Below are 14,821 nucleotides of genomic sequence, written 5' to 3' on the forward strand. Positions count from 1 at the left end.
AAAGAACACACCAGGTGGCTGAGTGCGGGACATAGGTTTATTGAGACTTAGAGACCGGGGAGAGTCTCCCTTGGTGGCCATCCAGAGGGGTAGCGCTCTGCACACAGGCAGAGAAGCGAGGTGATATAGACACAGCAAACAAAGCACATTTTGTGAGAACGATCTGGCAGGCCCTGCTGGCCTACTCCCATACACACATCCCAAGAAGCCGGGAGACCTTGACTGCTAGCCTGGTGCGGAATTGACTGTCTGATAAGCAGCGTTCCCAAAGAGCCAGGAGACCTTGACTGCCTGCTAGCTTGTGACTGTGGGGCAGGCCCTAACAGTCCAAAAGTATGACATGATTTTGATTATACAGGCAAAATCTAGTAAAGTCAAGTTTAAAGGACGATGGATATGACTACGTTTGCAGAGAGGAAAAGACATTCCAAGCTGGGAGCCAAATGCAAAAATGAGCATGGCACACGCGAAGGCAGTAGAGAATTTGACTGCAGTAAGGGGTCCATGTTGAAAGTTTCCTTTTAGTCATTCAACATAGTTTCGAGCCTAGCACATGTTAGATAAACAGGGATTCCAGTCAGTAAAACAGCTGACATAAGGCCAACTAGGAAAGGATAGGAATGGATAATGGAGAACCTATAGAGATCGGATTTTATCATTAGTGCAGGGTCGGGGGTGGAATCACCAAAAGTTTGAGGGAAAATACAAGCACCTGTGCCTTATAGAATCAAGCTGGGTCAAGGAAATTCCCAAGAGCGTGCGGAAGCCCTGTCCCTCATTGGTGCGCTTAAGCTCATGACCGCCAAGCTTCTGCCAAGCTTCCTGGACTGCTTCTCTGATGACTTCATGGCAGTTCGGCGGGCAGCCTGTTTGGCAGCAGGTGCCCTGCAGATCCGTGATACGATGGTGAGTCAAGGGAACATTCCCATCTTACCTGATTAACCAGAAGAGGGCATTACCCTGAGCTTCCCTTGTTGTACATAATACACTCACCGTTCTGTGGGGACACAGAGAGATCAAAACCAGGAAGGTGAGGGGGAATATAGGCCACACCAATCAGTTAAGACCACATTTAGCTCCCAGACATCGCACCTCACTCTAGAGCGCATCCCTGAATCCTGTTCTCACCTCAGCTGTGATCTTCAGCTTCAACTCCAGGGAATGGAGTTATAATCCCATGTTATTAATATTAGGGGAAAACCTGAAGGAGGTATTCAAAAGCCTGCATGGCCATACATAGACCTGTGAGCTGAGAAAATCAATTTACAGATATAAGATATTTCAGCTAATATACTGTGTGTGCAGGCTAGTGCTTCAGGCTCCAGCTCATTTGTCACTAGAAGTAATATGTCATTTTTTAGTTATAGTACATTTTAGAGACAAGAGGGGTCCCTGTCTCTGGTTCATTCTTGCTCTGGTCCACTCCATTCAACTCCGCCTTTTATCCATCCCAGGTTCTTAAATGCCTTCTGAATCTGATACAGAGAGATCCTTACTGGAAAATCAAGGCCTTTGCCATTCGAGGTATGACAGAGTGGCCCCAGCAACTCAACAATAAATACGTTCCCACATGCTAGTAGAGATGATCCCTACTCTCTAGGAAGGGGGCGGAGTGTAAGGGAGGGGTGATCACACCTGCTCAGAAGTTCCTTAGCTGAGAAAGTAGGTTTTCTTCTTTTTAATTTTTAGTTAAGGATCCTGAGTCCAGGTCAATGTTAAACTTGTTAAGGCACAGGGCTGACAAGACAGTCCCTGGTAACTGTCTTGTCCAGTCCAAGTAGGTATCCACTGCTGAATACACTGGCTTTCTCTGGAGGTTTCCACTATAGGACTCTGTAAAAGTCAGACCACATTCAAGATGGTTAGACTCCTGCCCTCAAATCTTCCTAGCTTCCTTGTAAGGATCTTTGGCATTGTTTCTCTCTGACAGTCTTTGGCAGGTCCCCAGCAGAATCGGCCCTAGGTAAACCTGTGAAATGATTGTGCCTCCTTTCCCCATCACCCTGCTTTGACTAGGCTGGCCTTGAGTTATCTGTCCTGTATCTCATCCCTACATATATAGGTAAATTGGCAAGAATGGGATGAAACACCCCTCCTAGTAATCCTTTGGAGATAATGTCCTACTCAAACCTATCCCTGAAATTCCAATGATGATTATCATCTAAAAAGGAAGATACAAACAAAATAAAGACTTGGTTTAGCATTTGCAATAATTAATACAGCGGTGGCTGCCTATACCTTATTATTGAGCCCATTTCTGGAGGCTAGGATATAGCCAGCTCATTCTTAAATGACAGTGGAACATGCTGCCCTCTCACCTCTGCAGCTTTGGGACAGATTGGCCAAGTGAGTCCCCAGCTGACAGACCTCCTGCTCTGGGCTATCCACTATGAAAAGTCACCAGGTGTGCGACTAGAAGCTTGCCGTAGCATCCTAGCCCTCAAACTTCAAGGGGATCGGGTCAGGGACACCTTCCTAGATGTGCTGCTCCTAGAAAACCATGATGCTGTTCTAAAGTAAGCACTAAATCTCTGGTTCCTTCCACGATCTGCTGCACTGCCAACTCTCCACCCTTGTTAACAGAATATATCCCTGCCTTTCCAGGCTGCCTAATGGTTGTAAAAGCACAAGCTCACCTGGGCCAAGTAGGTAACATAAAAACTGACCTAAATTAGATTGAAAGTCAAGCTTATATAGTTCACGCACCTATTCTCCAGGTTGTTTTAAATTATTCATTATTCAACTAACATTTATCAAGTGCCTACTGTGATAACAGGCTTTAGAGTAAAAAAGACCAGGGTTTGAATTCCAGCTCAGGCCTGCATTACAGTAGCTATGTGAGCCTCGGTAAGTCCAACTCTGAGCCCATTTTTTTCAAATAACAAATGCAGATGATAAGTCTATTTTATAGGTTTGTGGTAATGACTAACAAGATAGCCACATCTTTAGTACCTGTCATAAAGATGTTCAATAAATGGTACCTATTAGTATCTTCAAATATATCATCTCAAAAACTACACAACAGTCCTATAAGCTAAGCATCATACCATTTTTGCAGATAAGCCTCAGCAAAACCGCATAGCTAGGATTAGGATTTAGGATTCTTGTCTGATTCCCAAGTCGTTATTTTCCAGCCCCATGCTTTTTTTTAAGGATGGGGAGAACAACCTAACAAGTCCTTCTTATCTTTCAGGGAAATTCACCAGGCAATGAAGATACTTAACTTAGAAGATGAAGGAAACCAAGAAATGCATCAGAAGATCAAGAACAGGGTAGATAAGTGCAAGCTGTGTTTTCAAGAGGAAATTCAGGGCTCTCACGAGTTCTTCAGACCCCTTTTCCTCCTAAGCATGTACATACTCTTTTCCCCATCACAGAAATACTTTCTACAATCCTAGACATGGATACCATATCATTTGAAGATACAAAACATCTGTGCAAGATAGGATTATAAAATCCTACTGGTAAAAAGACAAAACAACAATCCTATTAGTTCTATCAAGTAGGCTTCAAAATCAGGGTTTGCTGTTTCTGAAATATTGTTTTCTTCACTTCCCATTTTCTCCTCACCATCCCCTACACCCAAGTTCTTCATTTTTCTTTTGCAGATAGGCATAATAAAGGAATGAGGGATTGGAGCTGGCCTCCTAGGTTTTCCTTTTCCTTCTAAACTTTCCTTAGTTCCTAATCTGGGCTCTTTCACCAAAAACAACAACAACAAAAACACTCTAGCTGAACAGGTGGTTCTAATTTTTCAAAGTTATTAGAGGAGATGAATAGAAGGAAAAGGACTTTAAATATGTAAGATTCTTTCTTCATGTAATTATCAAAACCAGCTTCACACTAAGCATTTCTTAGCAGATTCCTTTCATCATGCCCAAAAAACTAAAGTAAATTTTTCATTAACAGGTGTAAAAATGTCCAACCAGTATCACAAGAGAACAACGCTCTCAGGCATTTATGTACCACGTAATACTGATAAGGATGATGCGATGTTATTTTATTAATGCTTTTTGATGATTTACAGCCTAGAGCAGTTGTTTTTTTCAACATCATTTGTTCAATCTAGATTCAAACACTAAGCCAAAAGGACTTGCTGACGCAGAAAATATTCAAGATTGAGTCAGAAATAAGAAAAGTGAAGGAGGAAGCAAAACATGTTTACTTGCAACCCAAAGAAGGGCAAAAACCACTGAAACTCCATACTTTTCTTCAAGCAACTTTTCAGGGTAGGTTTTCTAGGGTTGAGTCTTATGCCTTAACTTTTAACAAGCCTTTTTCCAGGATCTGGATGTTTGGGACTAGCTGTGAGCCCTACAGGATGAGAGCCAGGAAAGGCTATACCTCCTTTCCTTCTTGGGCACCATCCTTTCAGTCTTCCTGTTATTTTCCTTCCTGCTCCCCTGCCCCCCAGATTTATTTATTTGCTATTTTGTCCCTTAAAAAGAAAATGAGGGAGTTATATTAGAAGAACGTTAAGTATAAAACAAAACAAAACTACTGTAAAAGCACCCCCAAAAAAGCCTTGTAGGCTTAACCTGTGATAGTGGTTACCTCTGGAAAGTGGGGTTGGAGGGAGAGCTGGCGTCCTTATTTTACGTACATTTATAGTTTCGCAACTTTAAAAGAAAGACTTTGTAAAGTTCTCAACCTTATGTAACTGAACCTATTAGTTATGGTGATAGGATCTTAAAAGTTCCAAATGAAACCTAAATGATGAGGTGCAGCCCTCAAGCTATGCCAATATATACTTACAAAATCTGTGTGCCCAGGCGTAGCAGCAGCCTCAGGTCATTCAGCCAGCTGCCTACCAGCCACCACCCCAAACCCAGGTCTTCTCGTTCCAAGTCCAGTGCTCTCTCTTGTACACCAGGCTCTTTTCCACCAACCATGAGAATATTCACTTGCCAGATATGGGGAAGTTTCTTCCAACTGCCAGAAAAAAATGAGAGTGGAAAGTAACTTGAACACCAGCCTTCCCTCATGGCCAGCTTGCTACCATGATGGCTGACTGAGGCCTATGATGATAGCACAACTAGGAGACATGCTGCCTGCCTCTTTGGGAGCTGGGCCAGGCACTGATGCAAGCAAGCACTGAGCAAAAACATAACATACTGTTAAGCTCTATCATAACTTTTCTAATAGGATTGTGCTGTTTGGGGTTCAAATAGCATGATTACAATGAATAAATTTTAAACCCCTCAAGTTATAGAATTGGCCCCAATCCTACAACTACCCCAAGTTACCTTTCATCTCAGCCATTATAGATTTTCCCTATCTTCCTCCCCGCTCCCACATTCCTTCAAGCCATGCCACATTAATAATCTAGCCTTAAAAAAGGGAAACATTCTTTGGCATTTTAATAACTTTTCTAACATTCATACAAACTCACAATAACAAACAGGATACTGACCCCAACCCTCCCCCAAACTGATGAAAGAGAACTCAAATGAAGGATGCAAATTCCAAATAAAAACTTCTAATGTCTCAAGCAGAATGACACAGCAAGTGCTACACAGTACAGGAAAGCCTGAGGGTGATGATGTGGTTGGTACTCTGAAATGATCAGGGATCAAGGTTACTTCTGCAGAAATAGCTCCTTTTTTCCACCTCCAACTTCTGCTTTTACTTTTGTGCCTAGATGAGGTGGTGGTTCCTAGAAGACCATCTGAGCTTTGTGACATTGAAGCAGTCATAAAGGTAAATGTGAGCTCACTGATGATTATCAAGGTAAGACCATGAGTTTTCCCAAAAACAAGGTAGTGGTGGTAGGAATCACACTACTGCCTTGTTTCCAGCAATCAACAAGAAACTCCTTCAGGTAAGAGGCATCTTGGTGAGCAGCAGCCCTTTATCATATAACATGGTTGCCAAGGACAATTGTTCCTCCACACTGTCACAGGGTAGGTCCCCTACTCTCACAAACTCTGGATAGGAGCGGAGCAAGAGTTCCATGGCATCAGCTTGCTGGGGGTATATCTCCAAGCACTTGGGCTCTTCCAGATGGTAAACGCGAGAGTTTTCCACTGTATAATAGAGAAACAAATGGTCTCCCTCACCCACCAGCCGAGCTATCCTATCCTGAAGCATGTGCACTTCTGTTTCTGTTGTCAACTGGGCCCCCACGTTCACAGGTTCTCCAGCCTCCCAGCGAATTGGGAGCCCATAAACACTTAGTGCTCTCTCCCTATCAGTCAGCACAGGAGGCAAAGAATCGTGGATAAAATCTTTGGCTCGCTGGTCAGCCACAGCATCGACAGGGGCAAAGTGTCCCAAGCGAGCAACCAAGACCCGCACCTTCTCCATGAAAGCGGTTCTTCGCGGATCTTTGGAATCCGAATGCTGGGCCCCCATGTAATCCATAAAGTCTAGGGGCAGACCCCTACGAAACTCCACGTTTTCTTCCATTGCAGCCTGCAATGCTAGAGGCAGTACGGCCTCCAGGAAGTCGCCCCAGGTATTGCGCTGGTACGTGGACAAGGTGAGGTGCAGAGAGTGCACTCCATCCTGGCATTCGGCTTGGTGAATGAAGCCCCGAGGAAAATAGAGCAAATCTCCAGGTTCCAGCACGGTCTGCAGCACCGGCTCACCGAGGTCGTCCTGGCTGAAGTTAGGGCTGGAGGTCAGGGCCAGTTCCTCAGTCGGGACGCGGGGTCGGTAGACACGCCAGAGTTTCCTACCTTCCAACTGCAGCACAAAAGCCTCTATGTCGTCGTAGTGGGGTGCAAAGCCCTGCGAGTTGGGGGGCGTGAGGTAAACGTTGGAGCCTGCCATACTTCCAAACTGCTCCTGGAGCACAGCCAAAACCTGCCACACGGTGGTCGAGAAAGCCTGCGGACAAAGAAGGCGCAGGGAGCAGCCGGCCTGGTATAGGGACCAAGCGGCGGCGGGCAGGGCGCGGCCTGGCGGGTTCAAGGTCTCGCGCTGCCCGTTTAGGTAGCGCGCGGCATCCAGGTGCTGGCTGAACTGCACATCCTCATTGCGCAGGATGGAGTCCAGATCCGCTGTAGAGAAAAGACCCTGGTAGTAGGTGTGGTCCTGTCGCCGTACGAGCACCGCCTCCCGCTCCCACAGACGCCGGTAGAAATGATCGGGTGGCATGGGCGCGATGAGCCACTCGAAGAGGCGCGCCGCCCGCCGCCGGCTACTGGGGATGCTATTCAGCTCCGCCAAGACGCGCTGTAGCGGCGAGTCCCAGGTCAGCCTCCCGCCCGTGCTATCCACCTGCGGCCCCGACAGCGTCGCAGGGGTCATGGACGGTGGGGCAGCCGCCAAGTGCTGGGCAGAGCACAGCAGGGCCGAGGTCTCCGCCACTCGGGCGGGTGCGGCAGGCACCTCCACCATGCGCGCGGGCGGCGCCGAAGCCGGCACCATGCGCGATGGCGGGGTCTGTGCCTCCACCAAACGCGCCGGCGGGGTCTGCAGAGAGCGGGCCGCGGGCGAGCCTTCCAGCAGCTCTGCAGGACCGAGTTGGCCGTACGGCTCTCGCCGAGCTGCATCTGGGGTGGCCACCGCTCCACCAGGCAGCGAGTCCCCGGGATCATCCACTGTTGACTCCACCCTCGAGTCCTCTGAGTCCTCGCTTGGCAGCGTCTGGGCCCTCAGCGCGGCCATGCGGGACGCAACACTTCTTCTCAGCTGCCTTCGGATCTTTCTGGGCCTCAAGGGCAAGGCCAGCACTGACCCGCTATGTGGCTGCGGCTGGCGCCGGCGTCTCAGCCGCCCGCGCCTCAACAGCCCTGCACCAGCTCTGAGTCCGTCCATAATCCAACCGTCCTCGGAGCACGGCGGCAGTAGGCGAGAGGGCGCACGCACGTTGCGGCTGCAGTGTACGCTGGGAAGGGGGCGGGCCTCCAGCCGCCTCAGGGTTGGCCACGCCCACCAGCCTTCCACCCGGAGCCTTTCGCTGGCTCTGTGAGCAAAAGATACCTGAATTTAAATGCCTGGCTTCACGTCAGGGCGGCGGAGTCCATGCCAAATTAACAAGGATTCCATGTGTACAGGGCAATTTAAAAATCAAGTTGCTGGGGACTTAAAGAGAAAGAAAATTGGCTACTTCATGCCTTCTAGTCTTTCGCACATTGCAGCCTTACCCAGGACGTCATTTCTGAAGAGCATGTTATGCAGCAGTTTTGCACGGAAAGTGCACATATCTTGTTTTCAATGAACGCCTTCAGACAAACTTCGAGATTTCTTTCAAACCTTGGGTCCACCAGGCCCTCCTTACATGGCAGATGACGTCATCGATTGACGCCCTATGTAAGTTCCTCTGCCTAACTTCTCTGTATCCATTACAAATTCTCACAGTCGTTGCCTTCTCTCTGAAAAAGCATTTATGAACTTTTCTACTTGCATTATTGTTATCTGCTCTTCCCACCCCTTCTAGGATTTTGTTTCATTAGCTACAACCCTGTTTCCCTGAAAATAAGACCTAGCGGGACAATTAGCTCTAATGCGTCTTTCGGAGCAAAAATTAACACAAGACCTGGTATTTATATTATATTATACATTATATTATATATTATATTTTACATTATATTATGTTACATTATACCAGGTCTTATATTAATTTTATAATATAAGACCGAGCCTTATATTAATTTTTGCTCCCAAAGACACATTAGAGCTGATTGTCCCGCTAGGTCTTATTTTCGGGGAAAAACGGAACTTCCCTCCAGAATCTTCAATCTCACCTCTGAATTTTAAATCCACCTCTTAAATGTGGATCTCTCATTTAACTGGCACTGTGGTAGGCATGGGGGTGCCATTGTTTAGAACAACATGGTCACTGCCTCACGTAATTGCTTTGTCGTAAAGGTTACTTGTTTTTATTTGAATCATTTAAGATAAATTCCTAGGAATGGAATTGCTGAGTCAAAGTGCAAAATAATTTTTGTGATTATTGATAGGTTTTATCAAACTCCCTCCAAAAAAAAAATTTACAATGTTGCAAGCAATTATGAACATATTAGAGTACATGGCCCCTAGGGCCTTTTCTGTGGTTCTGTTTCTCTCAGTACTCTCAGTCACACTTTTATCCTAACACTTGGCAAAATTTTCAGATTTTATCCCTACCCATGTGTCACATCCACCCTTTTTTATTTCTCACGTGGTCTATTACAGTGGTCCTAAACTGGGGGCGATTTTACCTCCCCAGGGAACACTTCGGTTGTGGGCTGACCGGGAGCTGTCTAGTGGATAGAGGCCAGAGATGCTACGAAACAGCCACAATGCAAAGGACAGTTCCCACCCCCCAATGGATAATTATTGGAACCAAAATGTCAATAGTGTTGAGGCTCAGAAACCCAGGTTTATTGTGTCAATGAAAGAATGTCCAGAATATAGAAAAGTCTTGTAAGAGTTTATCTGAGCCAAATTTTGAGGACATGCCTGGAAGCAAGATCTCAACGGATTGAAAAAATACTCTGCAGAATGGCGGTTTTGCAGCTTATTTTATACATTAGAATCAAAGGAGGAGATGTAAAGAGGGTTATATGAAATCCATTGGTGGTCAATTAAGGAGGTGGGAGAAAGCAAAATGGGGAAATCTCTAGGACTGAATAAAAAGCAAAAAGGAGAAAGACTTCTTTTACATTGGTGGGTACAGGATAGTTAACATTTAACATTTACAGGCTATGAAGTTGGAATGCGGGGACCAAGATAACAATTAGGAGTTCTATGGTCTTGTGTTCTGGTGAGGGGGGTTGTGCCTTCCAGGGGTCTAGAAAAGAAAATCACTCTGACATTTCAAAGGTGTGTTATTGGAGATGCATAACAATGGACAGGGCTCACTCACTTAAGGGAAAGGCTGAGTTTTGCCTAGATGGGGACTGCCTGCCATGGTCTGCCCAGTTAGGAATTTATGATCAAAACATCCTGTGTGGTTACTTTTGGTCACTGAGCTCATCAGGTCCACCATGTAGCGCCCTAATAGCTTGTCAAGTTTATTACATAGCCCCTTTTCTTTCACAATTACAAGTAGCTTTTCAACTAGTCTCTTTAATCTCTCCCTATGCCAATTCATAACACAGGTAGATACAACATTAAATTTATCAAGTTGTGGCCCCCAATGTGCCATCACCCTAATCAAAATCCATTTGTGCATCCCACTGAGCACTGCAAGCCCTTCAGTTAGGTACTGAAGTCACATAGTGTTACAGCCTTACCAGCCACAGCTCCCCTAAATATTACTTCTACAAGTTAGACTATTCTCTGTTCCTTGCCTTTGTTCTTCTCCATACCTTTACTCATGCTCTTCTCCTAAATGCCGTCTCCCAATCATCTTTTGTCAAAACCCTTATTAAAGTCCCTTTTACCTTCCATCTCCTCCCCCAAAGGCTCTCCCATCTTTCTAATCAAGAGAACTTTGACCTTTTTATCTGAATTTAACACATTGTGCCTATGTTGTGGTATTACGTACTTGTCGTATTTCTTCCTAAACTTTCTAGTCTATAAATCCTTCAAGGAAAGTATTTCCTAATGCCTTTTTTCTCTTGCTTTTAGCACACTGCTTTTCACACAGAAGGTGCACAGGAAAATGTTTACTGGGAAGCACCAAACAGAATTTAGTCCCTCCCACTTATTATATGTGGCATTAGCTCAGTTAGATTATTCTCTCAGGTCTCAGTAATCTCATCTGCAAAATGGGAATAAAAATTGAACCTACTTCTTAGGGTTGTTGAGAGGATGAAATAATGCATGTAAGGCACTTAACACAGGGTTTGGTACAGAGCTAAACACTTAAAAAAATGGTAGCTATAATAATTTATGGAGCAAAGCCCTTTATGACCTATATGATGACTTGTGCGGCACTGGCCTACTTCAGAGGAATTAGGAATGGGAGAGGCAGAGAAGTTCTTGAATTGAGCAGTGACCTTGTGGGAGGGGGAGATTAGATTATTTTTGCATATGCCCTGTAGAAGTTTGAGTAAGTTGGGACCATATCTGACAAAGCCTTTGTGTGAGGTACTCCTCTGCTCTGCACAAAGTTACCTGGCCTAGGGCCAGAGTAGGGGCTGAAACCAACTGATGTTTTCCTTCCAAGTCCTGTGACCTAATCTAGGGCTGCAACGTTTGGAGGAAGGGACAGCAGATGGGGAGCCCTCTTCCTAATTGATAACGTAAGCTGTGTGTGTGCTGACATGGCCCTGATACCAGATCCCCCGGGTCAATAGAAGCTTTAATTGCCTTTCCAAAGAGTGGTTTTCAGTATACAACGGACACATTTCTGCCGCGAACTGGGGGATGAGCTGTGCTTCTCTGCTCTCAAAGCAGAGAGATACTGTGCTCAGTTAGAGGAGGGCTACAAATTTGTCTTTTCCACATCCTGTGCAAATATCTCCTCCTCCCAGTCCTTCCTGTGACCTCATCCTTTTCTTTTTTCAACATTCAGTGATTTCCTCAAAGACTATATTTCTTTTTTGTTTTCAAAGAATATTGTGGCTGACTGTCTTCTAATTTCCCTTGTGAACTGGGAGGCACATTTTGGAGCCTGACTTATCTTAAATTTCATCACTTTTCCTGTGGCTCTACTTAGTTCTCACTACAAAAACAGCTATTAATAACCATTTTCAGAAGTACAATTTAATGACATGGAATAATGCTCTTAATATATCATGAGTGGGAAAGAAGCAGACAATAAATATTACAGTAGGATCCCATTTGGGGGATATGTATGTGTGTATCTATTCATACATGCTACTGAAAAAAGTTTGGCAGTCTTTACATCGCAAAATTTAACAGTAGTTACCTTTAGATGATGGGATTCCAGGTTATTTTTATTTTCTTCTTCTTTGTTTACATTTATGTTCTGGGTTTTCTACATTGAACATGTATCACTTGTGCAATTAAAAATATGGTGTTTTTTTAAACCACAAACTTTCCCTAACTCATCTCATTTTTCCTGATCTCTAATCTTTGCTTGCCTTGCTCTTTTCTTTCAAAGTCAGTATAATTCCCTTTAAACAAACAAACAAACAAAAATCAAAGGAACTTGACATTAACATTATCACTGGTCTTTTTGTCTATAGTTTTGCGTTTCCAGAATGTCATATAATTAAAATAATGTGTAGCCTTTTCAGACTGGCTCTTTCACTTAGCAATACTTATTTAAGGAGGTTCACACATTTTTTTTGTGGCGTGATAGCTCATTTCTTATCTTTGAATACTTTTCCATAGTATGGATGTACCGCAGTTGGTTTTTTCCACTCACCTTTTGAAGGACATCTTGGGTGCTTCTAGTTTTTTGGTGATTATGCATAGAGCTGCTACAAACATTCGTGTGCAGGTTAGACTTACTTTGTATCATGACTTCATTTGTTCATTTCAAGTATAATATTCAAAGAGTATAATAAAATAATTGATAGAGGAATACATCTTGAAAGTCAAAATTAAAATGAAATGGTCCATTATAATTAATTCATCCATTTTTAAAAAACTAATGAAAAACAAGGTAATAAATAACAGGTTGGTTCTTATTATTTAACTAGCAATAATGCAGTAGAACATGTAGCTGAAATTATGTTATTTGTGAAATAAGAAACATAAGAGGCATGGTATTTCTGCAAATGTACGAGTGGGCATATATCCAACTGTGGTATTAGGCATTTGAAATTAATTATAAATAATCAAATATAAAAATCAGAAATAATACCATTAAATTTATAATAAAATTTTTTCTATTTATTTAACAGAAGAGGTATATATCTCTATATATAGATATATAGATATGATACACAATTTTGATATATTCTATTTTGCTGGATTCCTATAAAAAAAACACGTGTGGTGCATTTATAATGCTGCATTATCAGGAGAGCCCTTTTTTGACTAGGCATTAAGTGAGAACTAAATCCTTCTTTTATAATTTTATTCATGTGATGATTAGAATTTTCTGTATACTAGCATCTGGCCCTGTATATTTCCCTTTGTTTTCCTCCATTACCAATTCAGTGTGGGGCACCATGGGACATGTTCTTATCAACCTGTGTCACATCACCAGCTTAGTGGGCACGATGGACGGTAGGAGATTTTCCTGAGAGGCAGTCTTTTGTCAGGATGGCTAGCAATAACCTGACCAGTGACACACTGGAGCAGGCAGGACCCCTGTCCTGGGGCCTCAGCTTTGGAGGGCTCAGCTCTGACCTCCGGCCACATGCCTCCTCCTAGGACAAGGAGTCTGTGGGGCCAAATGGGCATACCCTACTAGCACACATACCATGCCTTGTAGACCACACTCTCTGGGTAACCAGAACTCTGGAATTCGTTGCCCGTTTTTAGGGCTTGGGTGAACTGAGCTGCCTTCCCAAAGGGGTCAGCATTGCAAGCGTGTGTACCCTTAGACTCAAAGCAGGGCCAACAGGGGTATGTGAACAGAGCTTGGACATGTAGTCTGAAGTGTCCACAGGTGTATGTGTGAGGTCCTCACAGTGTGGAATGGGGCCAGGAATGGAAAGAGATGGGTGGACTGTGTGTAGGTTGGCTTTCCTATGCCTCCATGTTCTGATAAGGAACTCCAAAGAATCTAAAAACTCCAAATTCAGGCCTTATCTCCTTGTCAAGGTAGGTGATAGAATCTATTTTACTTAACAGTTTGTTGGCTTGCTGTATAATATTTAAATATTTAGTCCTGGTAAATGGGCTTTCATACTTTTGCCCTGAGCTGAGAATTCATGTGGGAATGAGGCTATCCCTATTATTATTCCATGGAGTAATACAGAAACTTGTATTGATATCAGAACTGTTGAGACTCCTGGGGATGCTTAAACCTAGGGACAAGCTACTCTGGCCATCTCTTCATTAGCTTAAGGGGTTGAAATAGAGTAGTGCTGTGTCCCCAGCGGCTGTTCACCCTGAGTGAATTCACCTCCTTAACACATCCCAGGAATGAGGCTCTTTAGTCATAGCTACAAGCGTGCCCTATAGTTGCTGCTATTCTGCATAGTAATAAAGGCATAGGAAACAGAGGCTAACCCTAACCATACAGATGCTCAAGCCTTCTTAGGTGGGCTATTCAGGTGTGTTCTCCACATTAGGCTCCTGACTGGGTCAAAGGAGGCAGGTCTGGAACACATAGATTCTGTTTTCTTATGTATTGTAGTAGTTCATAGAGCTGTTCTGATAAACCATAGCTGAAGAGGCTTTCTCTTTGGGTCTGTTGTTCACGTGCGACCACATGTTTGGCATATGCACTCACGTGTTAATGTTTCTCTTCAGCCTGTGAGGCCCTGCAGACCGAATCCCTGGTCACAGAGTCCAGTCCTCAGCCTGAACACACGAAGCAGAGGTCACTCATCACTTGTCAAAGATCTACGCACCACCCGGGAAAAAAGGATTGCAATGGGACCATTTGGATCTGACAGCCCAGATCTCCAGCTGGGTAAATACTCAGAAGTTTTTTCCAGGGTCATGTCCTCCTCTTCCCTTAGAAAGAAAGGTGATAATTTCTAGGATGAGCCCTTCTCTTGCTCCAAGACAAAGGCAGCAGTAAACCGAGTCACATTCTGTCTCTTTAATTGATATTGTATAATCTCTTTGTCATTATGTTAATAAAGAAATAACTATTTAACAGTAGACTTGGTTTTTTAAAGTGCATCATTTGCACAGAGGGTTAAAGACATCACATTAGGTGATAGAGCATATTTTTCCATACCCCAGAAAAATCATGTACTAAATATCATAGGTCAGAGCTCCAAGTTTTACTAGCGTAGAAATATCAAAAGATCCAGCATCTTTTGCAAGCTATATCCAAACTAGAATCCCATTTGTCTAGGAAAGAAACAGCTTAAATAAATTTTTTTTTATCCATAAGACTAGTCTTACT

The 14,821-nt window shown here is 43.9% G+C and overlaps 3 protein-coding genes across 8 annotated transcripts in view; 1 reads left to right on the top strand and 2 right to left on the bottom strand.

The window, feature by feature from the left end:
- Positions 1–4,795, bottom strand: part of LOC109448264 (acyl-coenzyme A thioesterase 1) — a 38,421-nt gene extending 33,626 nt beyond the window's left edge. The window contains exon 1 of the mRNA XM_074327237.1: positions 4,756–4,795. The gene's annotated coding sequence lies outside the window, so the exon portion shown is untranslated. The remainder of the gene's footprint in view (positions 1–4,755) is intronic.
- The window catches only part of HEATR4 (HEAT repeat containing 4), a 29,488-nt gene extending 14,917 nt beyond the window's left edge, over positions 1–14,571 (top strand). Inside the window, exons 10-16 of the mRNA XM_019733395.2 lie at positions 726–906; positions 1,455–1,524; positions 2,327–2,516; positions 3,194–3,272; positions 4,070–4,229; positions 5,642–5,700; positions 14,215–14,571. Coding sequence (XP_019588954.2) covers positions 726–906; positions 1,455–1,524; positions 2,327–2,516; positions 3,194–3,272; positions 4,070–4,229; positions 5,642–5,700; positions 14,215–14,448 — 973 coding nt within the window. The 3' untranslated portion in view covers positions 14,449–14,571. The remainder of the gene's footprint in view (positions 1–725; positions 907–1,454; positions 1,525–2,326; positions 2,517–3,193; positions 3,273–4,069; positions 4,230–5,641; positions 5,701–14,214) is intronic.
- RIOX1 (ribosomal oxygenase 1) lies at positions 20–7,832 on the bottom strand. Of its 6 annotated transcripts, none has more exons than XM_074327234.1 (3): positions 5,414–7,832; positions 4,756–4,932; positions 20–997 (listed from the first exon to the last, which is right to left on the bottom strand). In XM_074327234.1, exon 1 carries the CDS (start codon positions 7,762–7,764, stop codon positions 5,818–5,820), a length of 1,947 nt encoding a protein of 648 aa, XP_074183335.1. In that variant the 5' UTR covers positions 7,765–7,832; the 3' UTR covers positions 20–997; positions 4,756–4,932; positions 5,414–5,817. The 6 variants fall into 6 exon arrangements, with proteins under 6 accessions (XP_074183335.1, XP_074183333.1, XP_074183334.1 ...); XM_074327232.1 differs by having other exon boundaries at positions 20–1,833; XM_074327233.1 differs by having other exon boundaries at positions 1,636–4,932.
- Positions 14,572–14,821: the final 250 nt, after the last annotated feature.

Source organism: Rhinolophus sinicus, linkage group LG03 (assembly GCF_036562045.2).
Source record: "Rhinolophus sinicus isolate RSC01 linkage group LG03, ASM3656204v1, whole genome shotgun sequence".
Classification (NCBI taxonomy): Eukaryota; Metazoa; Chordata; class Mammalia; order Chiroptera; family Rhinolophidae; genus Rhinolophus; species Rhinolophus sinicus.